Source organism: Grampus griseus (genome assembly GCF_964374135.1).
Source record: "Grampus griseus genome assembly, chromosome: 2".
NCBI classification, from domain to species: domain Eukaryota; kingdom Metazoa; phylum Chordata; class Mammalia; order Artiodactyla; family Delphinidae; genus Grampus; species Grampus griseus.
This window is the reverse complement of record NC_139018.1, coordinates 67,347,213-67,363,690: the sequence shown is the minus strand read 5'-3', so window position 1 is coordinate 67,363,690 and position 16,478 is coordinate 67,347,213. Positions and strand designations below refer to the sequence as shown.

At 33.7% G+C, this 16,478-nt stretch overlaps 1 protein-coding gene across 1 annotated transcript in view; it reads right to left on the bottom strand.

Annotated features, from left to right (window-relative positions):
* Positions 1-16,478, bottom strand: part of STRN3 (striatin 3) — a 113,055-nt gene that overhangs the window by 8,721 nt on the left and 87,856 nt on the right. The window contains 7 exon segments of the mRNA XM_082648470.1: positions 1,504-1,644; positions 2,880-3,047; positions 6,618-6,739; positions 7,040-7,087; positions 7,275-7,450; positions 8,770-8,903; positions 13,066-13,203. Coding sequence (XP_082504596.1) covers positions 1,504-1,644; positions 2,880-3,047; positions 6,618-6,739; positions 7,040-7,087; positions 7,275-7,450; positions 8,770-8,903; positions 13,066-13,203 — 927 coding nt within the window.

Below are 16,478 nucleotides of genomic sequence, written 5' to 3'. Positions count from 1 at the left end.
CATTGTTAAAATGAGATAAAGATACGAAATCAATGAGATAAAGATATAAAATCAATGAGATAAATCTGAATTAGAATTGGAAGTATTTGTATAAATTTATCAGTCTTTTTCTTTATTAAAAATGTATTTCTAGCTCTGTCCACTGAAAAAGTCTAAACCAATGACCAACTCAAGAGACATGAAAGCCATGGGGACTGACTCAATAGCACAGCACCTATCTTGTAGTCTCTAAATGCCATTTTCCACTAAAAGAAACCATGGCTCCTTAGAGAAATGGCTGATTTCAGATCTGGGGTGCAAAGTGAACAAGATGAACCTAGAACACCTTGTCATCTCAGAAGGCAAGAAAACCATCAACAACTAACAGGGTCATGTCAAAAGGAGGACTCAGAAGCCAAGCTGAATAAGCTCTCACTGGCCAAAGATGAAATAATCGGAGTAGCAATAAAGATAATACCTGCAACAGACTGAAATACATAAAATACATTTATATCCAAGAAAGATTATAATGATAATAAAACCAAACAATACCCAAAAGACTCACTGGTCACCTTTGGAGGATGCTAGGGAACTACCTCATCATTTTAAAGCAATCATTTATCTTGCTTTTCCTTTATAACTACTAACTCCAGGTAACCAAATTACTGATGAGAGGTGTTCCTTTTTATAGAAGCATTCTAGCTAATAATGGAGAAGAAATGACAAAATTAGAAAATAATTTTTCAGCAGTTAATGAATTAATGGACCCAAGCAATGAATGGAAACATAAGAAAAAGATAAACCAGACAATATTTACTTCTGAAAAAAGTGCAGATTACTATGAAATAATCTTGCGAAAAACACTTATAAACTTTAAAATGAAGACAAATAAAAACATTGAACCTGAATTTGAATAAGCCTCTAGATCCACAAACAATTTACAGGAAATAAAGTGAATAGAGGAGCGCATTAAATGATACCACAAGGACGTAAATGGCAAAATCCAAACTATGGGAAACTATAGGACAAACTACCTAATTTCTTCAATTAAAAAATGCAAGGGAAATAAAAGAGATGGAGGGGGAACCTACAGATGAAAAGAGACCTGAGAGACTTACCAACCAATCACAATGCATGGGCCTTATTTGGATCCCTATTTGAATAAACTGTAAAATACATACACATCCTATACTTACAACCTTGGCCATTTACACATAATTAATGGAGCTGGATGATGAGTTCATTTGGTTCATTATATTTTCTCTACTTTCACATGTATCTTCATTAAAAACTTAATTAATTCACTTGCTTTCTTTTACCTTTACATTGCTCTACTCACTTCTCTGTCCCAACATATTCACCCAAGCTTTTAAGCATAATTTGAGGAAACAGCAGAAATAATAAGTATACAGTGAAAGTAATTATTTTTCCATCCTAAATACAGTCAAAATATAAAAATTGAAAGGTTACCCAACTATTGTGAAATAATCCTTTTTAAGGTTCCAACCTTACCAGGAAACTTACCAGAATCTATCTGTGATGAAAGCATCACCAATGACTGTGATGTTTCTAAATCATAAATTACTGTACTACCAGTGTTGAAAGAAGTCACCATATGAGCTGGATCACAGCCTATAAAGTCAACCGATGTAGGTATTCCATGCTCTGAAGGGAGCACAAAGAGACACAGTGTAAACACAATAATTTAGAATTCTCTGATTTTCTAGTAAGAAAAAGGAATTTGAATATTCTTGAAATAATGTTAATAATGAAAAAGAAAGCAATTATGTTAGGATGGTAAGATATAATGGGTAACTTTTCCTCAATTATTAGGAGTTTTTATAACATTATAAGAAAAATATAGCTAGAAGGCTCTTAAAGTAAGAGTAGATATATACAAAAGTTATTGTTCTCCTATGCATTTTCTTCTGAGAGAGAAAAAAAATCCTAGGTTAGTTTACTGGCCCACTTGCAATTTTATTTCTTCCTGTAAAATGATAAAATAGCATTCTCACATCACTGTCTTGGGAGACTGTTCACCTGTCTGAGACTGGTAAGCCTTATCAAATAGCTAATACAAGTCAAATTTTTGGATCTGTGAAAATGAAGGTTTGGACTTTGGAATGCACTGATGCAGTACTATCCTAAAGTGTCCCAAGCAGCAATTTTGCTCTTTAACATATTAAATTCAACTGTCCAGATCAATGCACAACTACGTGAAATCTGGAGTAAGCAATTAATTACCTGGATGAAGCAAGAAACAAATTATCTAAATGAATTTTCACCTCAAAAGCTTATTTAGGCAATTCAAAAATTAGTAGAATCACTAAGGTATCTAGAGACCCAACAAAATTAAGCATAAGTGTTCATCTAAAATGTTTTAAAACAAAAAATTATTTTTAGTAAAAATAAAAGGTATGATTTTAAAAAATTACTTGTGTAACTCAGTTTGCACTTCCCAGTTAAGGGTGCTATTTCAATGATTATGGCTAGACTTCTCAACCAGTGTGCTCATATGTGGTTTATAGGTATGCTTGAGACTGTGATCCCTTCAATCTTTGTAAGCAGCCACTTGGATGGAGTTGGTGGAGGGCCTCCTGCTGTTCCTGTAAGTAGCCTCGTTTGTCTACTCTACTGTCACATACAAATAATTCTATTCTTCACATAGGACATGTCCTGAAAATGGTCAAAAAAAGCACTGAGCTACAGGATATACTTGCAAAGCACCTTTCTTATTTATAAAAAAAATGACTAGGAATAAAAAAGATTATCACAGCTTTATAAATTTTTTTCAATTATCTCTTTAAGCAGTCAGGAAATAGTAAATCAACTACTTTGTCTTTTTTATCTTCCAAATTTTTAAAAAATGAACTTTTTTCAAAGAGGCAAAATTTACTCACCCTTGTCTCCATTGTAAGTGCAAATACATGGCAATTTTTCTTGTGGATTCCATAATCTAACAGTGCCATCTGCTGAACATGACAGTAATTGATTTTTTATGCCACTATAAGCAAGACCCCAGACAGCATCTGTATGAGCAACTAAAGTGCCAGCTAGAACATTTGGCTCTGTAACAAAAGAAACAAATAAAAGTTAGCTGAAAGAAGTTTTAAAAAAATGCTTTTGTATATAAAGATAACTTACTACATAATTAAGTATAAAGACTGCACATACGGTCATAATAAGATAAACCAAAGTGCACATAGCCATCTCTATGTTGTGGAGTTATGGGTTATTTTTATTTCCCTTTCCAATACTTGCCTATATTTTTGCAATTTTCTAACAGGAACACACACTTAAAAAAACCAAACAAAAACAGCATTATGGAGATGTAACTCCCATGCCATAGAAACCACCAATTTAAAGTGTCAGTTAAATGGTTTTTAGTATATTCAACAAGTTGTGCAATCATCACCACATCAACATTAGGACACCTTCATTGCTTGTTAGCTATTTCCCCCCAATCTTCCTCTCTGCCTTTCTGCAGCCCTAGGCAACCATTATTCTACAGCCCTAGGCAACCATTATTCTACTTTGCTTCTATAAATTTGCCTATTCTGGACATTTTACACAAATAGCTTTTTGTGACTTCTTTCACTTAGCGTAATGTTTTCAAGGTCCATCCACGTTGTAGCATGTATCAGTGCTTCATTTCCTTTTATTGCGAAATAATGTTCCAGTGTATGGATATACTACATTTTACTTATCCACATGTGATAGACAATGGGGGCTAACAACATTGAACATCATTTGTCCTACAATCCTGTTTCTCTACTAAATTCCCACTTTCCACAGATATTTCTCATCATCTCTGCAATACTCACAGTTCGTAACCTCCCTTACTCATGAATGATTCCCTCTCATACTTCACTGGGGAAATACAGAGTTGAAATAGAAACTTTTCCCCTACCTTTCTGTCACCCAACCTATAAATCTACTTGTATCTAAAACCATCTTCTCCGTGTTTCCAGATACAACTAAGGAATTATCCTCCTTCCCTCAAAAGGCTAATTCCACCAGGTATTCTGGATTCCATTCAACACACTAACTTGCTTTCATGTTTAGTTTTTCTACTACACAGATTATCCTCCTCCCTGGGATCATTACCACAGCAAACGAATATGCTCCAAAATCTCTCAACCTAATAAACAAACCTTACACCACCCTTCCACCAAATAATAGAAAACCATATTGAGTAAATGTGCTTTCTTACCTCCCATTTACTCTCTAAATCACTCCAATACCATCACCACACCAAAACAACCCTTGCTAAAATCACCAATGACAAAGTCTATTCTATCAAATTTAATAACATTTCCCTTCCTTCCTTCCTCCTTTCCCTTCTTCTCATCACAGTGCCTTTTCATCCATAGAGTGTACCTTGAAAGGTCATCCAGAGGTCCCTTTACCTTTTGGTCTTAGCCCCAACATCCAACCTCTGTCTGGCCCAAACCTGGACATCTATTTGTTACTTATAAAAAAGAACCCTCCTATCTTTATATTATTAGACCTCTAAGCAACATTTGAAAGTGCATACCATTTCTTCTCAAAATGGTATGCTTGCATGATTCCACATTTTTCTGGACACCCTCCTACCTCACAGGCCATGCCTTCTTAGTTTTTTTGGTTGGCTCTCTTGCTCTAGCCACCCCACCTGCCATGTCAGAGCTCCTCAGGATTTTGCCTTCTCTTCCCACCCTATACAACACGTTCTCCCTATGTAATGCCACCCATTCTCATCTTGGCACTGATGGTACCTATTTGATATTGCCATCTCTTAACATGCATAAAACCCCAAACTCAGCATCCTTTATCTTCTCACACCTGTTCTGTTCCCATTCAATATGCTACCATCGTACACTCAGTTGCTAATGTCAAAAATGCAGGTGTGGTAATGAAAAAGTTCTGAATTAGATAGTGGTAATGACTGCACAACCCTGTGAATATGGTAAAAACTACTGAACTGTGCACTTCAAAAGGGTGAATCTTATCATATGTGAATTATACTTCAATAAAGTTGTTAAAAAATAAACAAGAGTCACTCATCCATCACTATATCCACTCAACCCAATTTATCAATAGATTCTGTCTGTTCTACCCTATCTCCCCAGTATGTCTTAAATCTATTTCTCTCCAACTGCTCCACTACCCACTCTAATCTTGGCAACATCATCTCTCACCTAGTCTACCAGATCACTATGTTACAACTTTACAACTTCACATTGGTATTCCTTTCTCCACTCTTCCCACCCCCAATCTATTCTCCTTGCAACAGGCAGAGTTATCTTTTTAAACCCTACATTTCCAACTTGCTTCCTGGCTTAAAACTCTTTACTAAAAGTTAACTTTGTTCTTCAGATTTTGGCTTGAATGTGATTATTTTAGACTATATCTAAAGAAGACTTTGGCTGTTACTCTCTCTCATAGTACTGTATCTTCATACCACTTACCACAATTTGTAACTATCCATCCCCTTGTTTGTGTTTAACGTCTAACTTTTTCTATCAGACTAATTCTTATTTGCTGTATGCTTGACATCTGGCAAATTTAGGCACCAAGTGTGTGTTAAATAAAAAGACCAAAGAGCTCTTAAATTCTTTTTTGAAAAAATATTAACATTTATTTGGCTGTGCTGGTTGCGGCACACAGGATCTTTGTTGCAGCGAGTGGGATCTTTAGTTGTGGCATGTGAACTCTTAGTTGTGGCACGTGGGATCTAGTTCCCTGACCAGGGATCAAACCCAGGCCCCCAGCATTGGGAGTGCAGAGTCTTCAACACTGGACCACCAGGGAAGTCCTTTAAATTCTTTTTAAATGAACCAACCATTAAGTAGACAACTATTTAACCATTCTCATACTAATAAACGTTCATTTTGTTTTAATTTTTTATAATTACAAACAATGCCCTTGTAAATATATTTGAATACATGTGCAGGTATTTGTTAGCCAGATTCTAAAAGTGGCATTTGGGAATAAAAGTTTTTTTTTTTAATTAAGGAATTTTTTGTCCCTCAAGTTGACAGATTTATATTCCCTTATGTCCCTAATTTGTTTCTGTCGTCTCCCACTAAATATTTTTTGAACTACATAAAGTATTTAAGTTTTAAAAATTATTCCCTATATTAAATTTTATTCTCCTTTCTGTAACTAGTACTGAAATTAATGTTTGAATTAATACAGTTTTTAATTTTTGAACACCATAGAGGAAGTACCAACTTGCAGGCTAAAATATTCATGGCATGATATTTCTTAATTTTTCTCTTTAATAAAAGCACATTACTAGTAAATGGAAGGACTAAATGAAGAGACTAATACATATTTAAATAATCTTATAATATTTGAGGTGATTATTTTTGTCAGCCCCATTCACTTTAAAAAAGACATCTTGAAGCCTTCCCTGGTGGCGCAGTGGTTGAGAGTCCGCCTGCCGATGCAGGGGACACGGGTTCGTGCCCCGGTCCGGGAAGATCCCACATGCCGCAGAGCGGCTGGGCCCGTGAGCCATGCCCAGAGTCTGCGCGTCCGGAGCCTGTGCTCCACAATGGGAGAGGCCACAACAGTGAAAGGCCCGCATACCACAAAAAAAAAAAAGAAAAAAAAGAAAGAAAAAAAAAAGACATCTTGAGACTTTTACTTACCATATGTATCATATGGATCCACATTAGGACTAGGCATATTCCACCACTGGATAGTTGCATCAATACCACCACTAAAACACTGTTCTCCATTAGAACTAATAGCTAATGATAGAACAGGACCACTATTATAGGAAAAGAGGAAAGAAATTACTTATAAAGCCTAAGAAGAAACTCACATCTGCATCCCCCCAACCTCTCTCTAAATTTATGTGGTATCTAAAACTGTTTAGGTAAACATGTACATTTGAACAGTACTGATTATATTCTCACTAATACAATTATTAATCAAATGAAATATTGTTCAGTATGTCTTTCCTAACATAAAACAAACATTATGAGAAAATTGTAAGGTTTTACAATTGATAAATAATAATTAACAATAACTATGGTTGTTAATTAAGTCCTAATTCAATAAAACTTACATGTGGGCCCTAAATGTGTAGATAGGCTCTACATCTAAAGAGGCACTCCTAAAAGAAGGGGAAAAAAAGGGTGGGGGGGGAGAAGATAAATAATGGTAAATCATTGGTTGATATACAAGGGTCATTAGGAAAGATCAAATGAGTACATAAAAGATATGGGACCATAAAGAATAATAATTATTTATAATTAGCAAATTTGGAAGGAAAAAGAATAGGCTAACATTAAAATACTTGCTTTTTGGCAGGAACTGTTTTTTGCAAGTTCCATAGTTTCAGAGTATGGTCCTCAGAGGCAGTAACCAGCACAGGTTCTACAGGATGAAAAGCTAATGCCCGTACTCCATCAAAATGGCTACGTAGTGTATACTTGGGATTCCATGTCTTTCGAAAGGCATCTTTATTGGCAGGCAACTAAAAAGAAAGAGTGCAATATTTAGTGGTAAAAGTAGTTAACTGATAGGCATGTGGAATTTTTGTTTGTTTTGGAGTGTTTAAAATATATATTCAAAACTGCTTTGCTAAAATAAAATGTCCAGCGGAAATTTAGTGTACCTTAAAAACTTTATAACAAATCTTTATCATTTAATAAGAACTAAGAAGAATAATTTCATTAGCTTTCAAATACTTAGATCAAATGAGTCCCTTAATCTGTTTTACCTAATCATCAGGGTAAACCCAAAGTCCTATTAAACATCAAATGAGAACAAAAACAAAACAACTACCATGCTGCAATACTTTACATGAAAACAATAAAAATTATATGAATTACTACTAAAAATCCAAGGGTGCAACATTAACAATACAGCTGTCATTTAGAAAATCAGCATGTGATATTTTTCAAGGCATCAAGTTAAAGTACTTTCCAAAAGTCTGAACTAAAGACACTTTATTGATATTGATAAGAAGTTAATCTTTTTACCTTCATTTCTCCATCTGTAAAGACAGGCTGTGAAACCACTTCTAAAGTAGTCAAAAGTTTATTGGAATTTAGTTGCTTATATACTTTAAAAGTATTAATGAGAATAATCCAGCCCACCAAGGCTGATGTCTCTAAAAAAGCATGCTAACGTAAGTATAAAATGTAGAAAAAAGGACTTTGTTATGAAAGGAAAAAAATTAATTTGCTGAAAAACTGCAAATACACTAATACAAAATCTAAGCAAGTATAGTTAACTCTCGATTGAGTGTTTATTGTCTATAAAAAATTTAACCCAAGACTAGTTTCACCTCTAACACTGTCCTTTCCACGTCCTCTCCATCCTCTCCCCATCCCTCAAGTGAAGGACTAAATATTCAGGAAATGACAAACTAACTCTAACATTATCCTTTAAAAAAAAAGTTCAACAATAAAACGTGCTTTTTAAGAATTATCCTGAAGGCAAATAAGTGATTCAGGTTACCTATTTTTCTCTTAACAGCAAAATATGGCTTAATTTGAGTAGGTAATTGAGAGTTGACTACTCAGTTAGATATTTATCAACCAATATTTTAAGGTAATCAATCACCCCGAACTCCTAACTAATCCACCACAATACCTAAGAAAAAATTTAAACACCACAAAGAAAGTAGTTATAAGAAAAAAACTACATGTCACTTCAAATAAACACAATGTCACACTTAAACTTATCTTTTCCATGCACCTTGACATTAATTCTGTTTTATAAGTGTTTCCAAAAAATAAGGAGCCTTCTATTAAATCATTAAAAAATTAAAAATAAAACTGCACTTACATCATAACTATAGTCTGCATCATTTGTTACCGTCAAGTCTGCAAGGTCTCCAAGGCCCAGTACACTTAACAAAACATCATCAGAACCCATAATAAATGACTTGCCTCCTCCAGATGGAAACGTTATTGGTTCAGCTATAAAGAACAAAACCGCTTCTTAAATGCTGAAAAATCATACAGTACAAGACAATATTGTGGGGGAAATGTAAGCACTTAACAGTTACAATATTCAGTAATATAATTATTTTTTTTCCCACTTCCCTCATTTCTTCCACTCAAAAAATCCTATTACTGTGTAGTAATAAACAAGTGTTTATTTTGGAACTGAACATAATTTCCCACAAATCAAATGTGCACTAAGATATATTATTTCAGGGTGGGAGGTGGGGCACAAAAGCTTTGTCTATTTACATCACTTATCACTTTGGTACAACTATAATTATAGTATTTTTAAAACATAATAGGTTGTTGCTAAGTCCTTTTGCTTTCTATCATATTTGCTTGAAAGTGCTAGGTATTCTAGTCCCTGGTAAAAATTAATATAAGTATTCACATGTAAATAGTTTCCAGTCTGCAATACAGTGTATCAGCTTACTGAAGTGAAGCCTTAAATTGCTCAGATTTCTTCAGTAACAGCAATGGTCTAGGAAAAGGGCAGTTCTACCATCACTGTCCGTTTTCTTTCCCCAAAAGGTTAATGTATGTGATCTTCAGAATGGCTTCCAGCTTTCAAACTTTGACTATGTTTTTTAATTTTAACTTCCCTTTTATTTACCATTATACTTCTAAAATAAAATAACTAATCTATACTGACTATGGATAGCACTTTAAACTTCTGATACTTGGACCAATTAAAATCAAACACTGCCATAATTAGAATAACTACACTACTATAAATTTTGCTATTACAGTTATAGTATAAGCAATAATTCTCCGTATCATTTCAAACATGCTTTGAAAGCAAAATTTTAATCTTAAAATACAAGGGGAAAGTACATAAATCATTCTAATACAAAACAACTCAACATATCAATACATATTTAAAATCCATGAGCAAATTTAAAAGGGAAACATAAAAATTCAAGCTATTTATCAATTTTGAAAAATTCCTATAAAAGATGATGATATAAATTTAATACACTATAGGAAACATAACAGATGTCATAAAACTTGTCAGTCATCACTAATACTACTGAAAATATTCTGAGAAGATACAAGTCAACTTCTCCTAGATATATACTATGGCAAAAGTAAAATTCATCCTTACTTAGAATATCTTATTATTTATTAAAGTAATCTGTAATATCAAAGTAAGCTATATAATTTGATTCAAATAGCGTCCTGAATGACATTCCTAAAATGAAGCTGTGTGTCAGCAACTGATATAGGGTAAATCAGAAAGAAAATACACATAGGGATAGTAGTATTTAATTAATTTTATAATGACTATACCTACAGAATCTAAATAATCTATAGCACTGATCCTTCCTATCACTATCTAGTATGCAGTTATTGGTAATACCAGAGCAGCTGAGAATTATAAAATCAATAGTTTAAAATTATGTTTAAGAACAATTATATAAAATTCATTAGGTATTACTTTCTCAAAGCATTTTTAGCCACTACAAGGACATGTTTTTCTTTTAAGCTCAGAATTTGTTTCTAAGACAAGTTAGAACAAAATGCCACAATTCCTCCCACTCACAATTATACAAACACTCAATAACAGAACTTTTGATAAATGCCCAATAAAGTATTGGTAACTTTAACATGGTAACTAATTATTCTGCATTATTACATATTCTTTTTGCAGAGATATTTCTTATCAGTTACTGGCCAATTTAAGAGCATGTGAAGGGAAGTGTCTAAGCAATATTAGCTAGTTTTATTAGAGTTTTAGATTAATTGTATTAAATAAAAAGTATACCAATTTCTAATTAATCACATAACTACAGTTCTCTATCTCTATACACATATATCCATTTATATATAGCAAGCTATCCTGCTCACTCAGCATTTACTACGTATACATCTCGGTGAAACAAATCTTTTAAGCTGTATTTCTCCTTTCCACAATCACCCATTACTGTGGCATATAGCAATCATAATAAATACTCAATTTATCTGCCCTTGTCTGTTTGCAGAGGGAATTAATTTCTATTCTATAAATTCATTTTATTAATGTTAACATAATTACCTATAGCACATGATTACATAAGCATAAAAATGTTATTAGCAATTCAAAGAAAAATTATTAAAAGGAACAGTTTTTAATGATATAAATTATGATACCTTTTATTAGATAGCCTAAAAGATTTCATCAAGCAATTTAAGAAAACTATTATCATATTAGCATTTCCCTTTACGGAAATCTTAGGGTCTACAAAACGAGGTCTTACAACAAGGTCCTTTGTGTACTTTTTAAATTAATCCTCCTTTTTTATGGACACTAATGACCAAGGAAACCTGTAGCTCACATATCAAACTCTTCCTATCTCCTTCAATTTTATCAAATCTAAAGAACACAGCTCAGTAACTGATTCCATCCATGCCAGTGGCAACATGGTATACCTTAAGTCTTAACTAAAAATTGTCTGAAATGTTGTAATGTGTATAAGTTTCTCTCCTTGAAAACAGATATTTTTTCTTTATACAATGAGGTATGACACGGCCTTCAACAGGAATGCATAAAGTTGGAGATGGCCACAGAAAATAAGAGATTATGAACTCTAATGTTCCCTTCTTAGCTCTAAGTCAAAGCTGAACTTGAATCTTTTTTAGTAACAAATTCTAATAATATTTACCCTTTAAAAAGTGTAATAATGTTATGCTTATCTTCCCACCCCCTAGACCTTCCACTATTAATAGTCAGATCACTGAGTTACTTTTTTTTCTTTAAAAAGCACAATTAGACACAAACATACATACAAGTTCTAAATTGGTTTTTGTGTAGCATGAGTCTTGACTGTTTTTTTCTATAGGTCATTGGTTTGAAACATTTAAAAGGGTCCCTAATTCCTGCTAATACGGCCTTGCCTTAAGCTGTAAAATCTGCAGTTTATGTACAGTGTTAACTACAAAAATTTTAGCAAGTTTTCCTATGCACTGTTTGGTAAACCATTACTAAATGCATAAAATGAAGAATAATGGAGCTGGTATATGCATTTTAGAAAATACTTCCTAAAGTAAAACAGGAAAATAGCTTAACAGTGGGAAAGAGATCTAGGAAAAAATCAATAGACTTTTACTTTTCCTGTTGCTTTTCATGCTTTAATATGTTTTGTTTTGGTTTTATTATTTTAGTGATTTTCTTTATCCTTCCTCAAATATCCCTAGATTATGATGAGTGGTAAATGCATGCAGAGATGATTGACTGTAAAGGAAAATGCAAAATTATTTAATTTTAAGGAAAATGTACTAGTAGAGAACCCTTAGAAGAGCATAAGATGTATTCAAAATTTTTTGACTGGGCTATCAAATTACCTTACAGAGCAAAAGCAGAAATATCAGTGAAATTCAATCTATATGCCAAATTATTAGATAATGGACTATCCTTTATATATATGTATTATATATCACAATAAACCTTTGGTAAGAATTCAGTCTCATTACTTACAATTATAATGATCTAGACCTAGATTTATCAATTACTCAAGTACGTCTACATACCTTCAGCTAAAATCAATTATGGAAAAAAATGCCTAAATAGTATTTTCATTTTCTGTACATTTCTAATTTAGGCAAATTTTAGAAAATTCATTACAAGTAGTATATACCTAGCACCAGGTTAAAGAATAATGATGTTGCCTTATTCTAAAATGATTATATCAGGCAACTGTTTTATATATATAGAGAGAGAAATAATACATGTAAAGTTCCAAGCACAATCTCTGGCACTTAGTTGTCTCCTAATCAGTGACAGTTATTATTAGTTACTAAATGTAAGCAATATGACAAAATGACTAAATAGTTCTTTTCCATATGTACTATTTCAAGTCTACTATTTCTCTGCTACTAGAACTGTAAGCTAAAGTCACAGTTCAGAAAGGTACTTTGAAATGATATATGAAACAACTCCACCTAACACCAAAAACAAACAAAAAAATTATAAAGACACAGAAGCCAAAAATTTCAAAATCCCTTAGGACAATTACACCAAGAGCTTGCCCAACACCTTCTCTGAAGATCATACAAACTGATCATTTTAAAACAGCAGCAAGTTTATAATATTAAGGAGATGTGATTTGGAATTAATGTCTTCTGCAATGTAAATAAACATGACAGCTAAATTTTGTACCTTCCTCTGCTCTTGCACCTTCATGATCAGTTCTAGTAGAGGCTGACCTAGACTGATTTATGAATCCTGAAGGGATGAGGGGCAGCTCATCATCTCCCAGATCAGCTATCATGTCGTAGAATTTTGTCCTGTTGACCCCTGTAAATTAATGTCAGCAGCAGAGGTTCATGTAACAGCTACCGCTTGACTTGCTAGCAGCCTTAAAAACCTACTTACTAACAAAATAGGCTATTTTTAAGAAGTTCCAGTTATAAAAATCTCCAATAATCAAAGATGTCTTCAATTTTCCATACCAACCCCCCCAAATAATTTAAATATTTAAGATATTCACTATTTCTGTGGAGATACATATATACATAAAATTGAGTCTTCTGTCACACAACCAAAGTTCTAAGCTCACAGACACAGAAGGTACCATTAAAACAAAAAATTTTGGTGTTTAAGTTACCATTTAACAGTGTAAAGAATAAAACATGAGTTTTTCCAACATAATCCATTATTTTAAAACATTAACAAAGAAATTAGTACAAATGATTTTTATGAGGGTGCAACAAACAATTAACTTTCCCTGTGTTTATGTGGATATTTTCCTGCCATATTCACACAAATATGTCATTAACAAATCAACTCCAATTTTCCTCAAAATGTTTTTTCACTTTTCCCAAATTTGAAAAACCTGATTTACCCATGAGCTCTCTTAGTTTCTCATCATAGTATAAAAAGTCAGCATTGTCATAGGTCATAAGTTTAAGGAGGGAATTTCAGCTGTTGCATGGATAATTCAGGCCCAAATATGCAAAACTCAGTAGCATCTACAGTACTGTGGGATCTCTTTAAAACTGTGAAATTCAGAAATGACAGGAGAATCATTTCTCTTATGTATTTTGAAAGAAAATAGTTTTAAGAATGTCATAAAAAATAATTTGAAAAGACAAAAGAAAATGCTTTATAGTCAATATAAAGTGAAAACAATTAAAATAGGCAAATCCAAGGCCACACTTTATGACCTTATTTACTAATGTCAACATTAATGGACTAAACTACATAATTATTAAATTTCACTATGGCTATGAGAATATTAGTAATTCTATAGGAACTATCATTCATTTATGTATCCCTAACAGAATGCCAGATAGTGAGATTATAAGGCTTAATGGAAATAGGTGGAATCTTATACATTTATTAACTCTATTTCACAGTAATCCCTAGCTTCTTAGAAACGCTTGAGCAACTCTACTGTACGCAAAATGTCAAGTAGTCTGAATTTCCTAAAGTAATTATAATGGAGAAAACTCAGTTATTATCTGAGGATTTTCCCCAACAATGAAGTGACTGTAAACAAATTCTCTAATAAATGAAAAACTGCCAACTGGATATCTAACCATCAGTGAAATTCAACATGAAAGAAGATGAATGTTATCCTTTCTCACAAAATAGCTCTCCTTTATAACTTTCCCACTTATGAGTACCAACATCATTGACTTGATTTCTGTTCTTAAAATTCTACAACCACATCTTTTTTCTTTCTTTCTTTCTTTTTTTTTAATTTATATTTTTGGCTGTGTTGGGTCTTCATTGCCGCTCGTGGGCTTTCTCTAGTTGCAGCGAGCAGGGGCTACTCTTTGTTGCAGTGTGCGAGCTTCTCATTGTGGTGGCTTCTCTTGATGCGGAGCATGGGCTCTAGGCAAGTGGGCTTCAGCAGTTGCGGCACGCGGGCTCAGTAATTGTGGCTCGCAGGCTCCATAGTGCAGGGAAGCCCTGCACCCACACATTAAGAATTCCTTTTCAACTTATAAATGAGGAGGGGGGGAGATCTGTTTTTAAACAGAATCCTCCTTTAAACTATTCTTCAGGGACTTCCCTGGTGGCACAGTGGTTAAGAATCCGCCTGCCGACGCAGGGGACACAGGTTCGATCCCTGGTCTAGGAAGATCCCACATGCTGCAGAGCAACTAAGCCTGCACGTCACAACTACTGAAGCCTGCGCACCCTAGAGCCCACAAGCCACAACTACTGAGCCCACGCGTCGCAACTACTAAAGCCCGTGCACTCTAGGACCCGTGAGCCACAACTACTGAGCCTGTGTGCCTAGAGCCTGTGCTCCGCAGCAAGAGAAGCCACCGCAGCAAGAGAAGCCACCGCAACGAGAAGCCCGTGCACTGCAACAAAGAGTAGCCCCTGCTCGCCGCAACTAGAGAAAGCCCGCGCACAGCAACGAAGACCCAATGCAGCCAAAAGTAAATTTAAAAAATTAAAAATAAATAAAACATATTATAAAAAAATATTCTTCAGATTAATCTCTTTCTTGCTATTGACTTTATTCTAGTCAAAGCTTGCATTCTTATGAATTACTGCAGAAGGTTCCTAATTGGTTTTCCCCTCTTCCAGCTCCATTTGTCTTTAATCAAATTTGAATACTACAGCTAGATTAGTTTTCCAAAATTATCACATTTATCATATCATTCCTTACTCTGAAACCACAAACAGCACTTCAACACTCTTTGAATCAAAGCTAACTAAAATCTTGTACTTAACCCTATATGTGCTTCATATGCGCTGATCCTATTTTCCTAACCAATCTCATCTTTCAGTGCTCCACAATACAAATCTCCCTAATTTTCAAATCAGAGCAGTTTCCCTATAGTATCAATATTCACCAAGGTTCTTTCTACCATATTTTGTCATATCTGTCCTTACCTATCCCTTAGAAAGGTGAGAATACTTCCTGCACATACTTCCATCTCCTCTGTGAGCCTTTGTTGATCTTTCTCTGCTCACTCTTATCATACTTATGTATACCATAAATTTGACTTTATTAGATATTACTTATAAATAATTTCATCATATGATAGCTAAATATAATAAAGACAAGAAAAAGTTTTATCATTACAGGTAAGTCATATCTTCCTGAACACATGGACTGGGAAATATGGAAGAAAAGGAAAGCAGGAGACAACATGAAAGTTAATTAATGTTTAAACTGAGGATCCCAAATTATATAATTATTACTTTTTTTGGCTTGCATACTATAGCCAAACATTAGCTTCTGTTTGGCACAGTGGCAAGTTTAGGAAAGACAGGAATGTCCCTGCTTTAATTCTAGTTTCTCAAAAACTGCTAAAAGATGAAAGCAGATTTCTTAACCAGATGTAACAGTCCTATCTAGCACCTACTTTGTAGAACATCTTTCAACTAACTACATTTAATGCTCTTTCATTCTCTTTCTAAATCTATCCTGTATTCTAAATACAGTAATTGTAATGAAATGCAATTTCAAATAAAAAATTTGAAGTCTGATTAGCAATAATGAGAAAATTGTAATCATATTAGTGTAATAGAATGTTATACATAATATTATAAAAATATTCAACGGCATAATTGAAGACTCATTAGGTATTAATTAAACAAAAGTT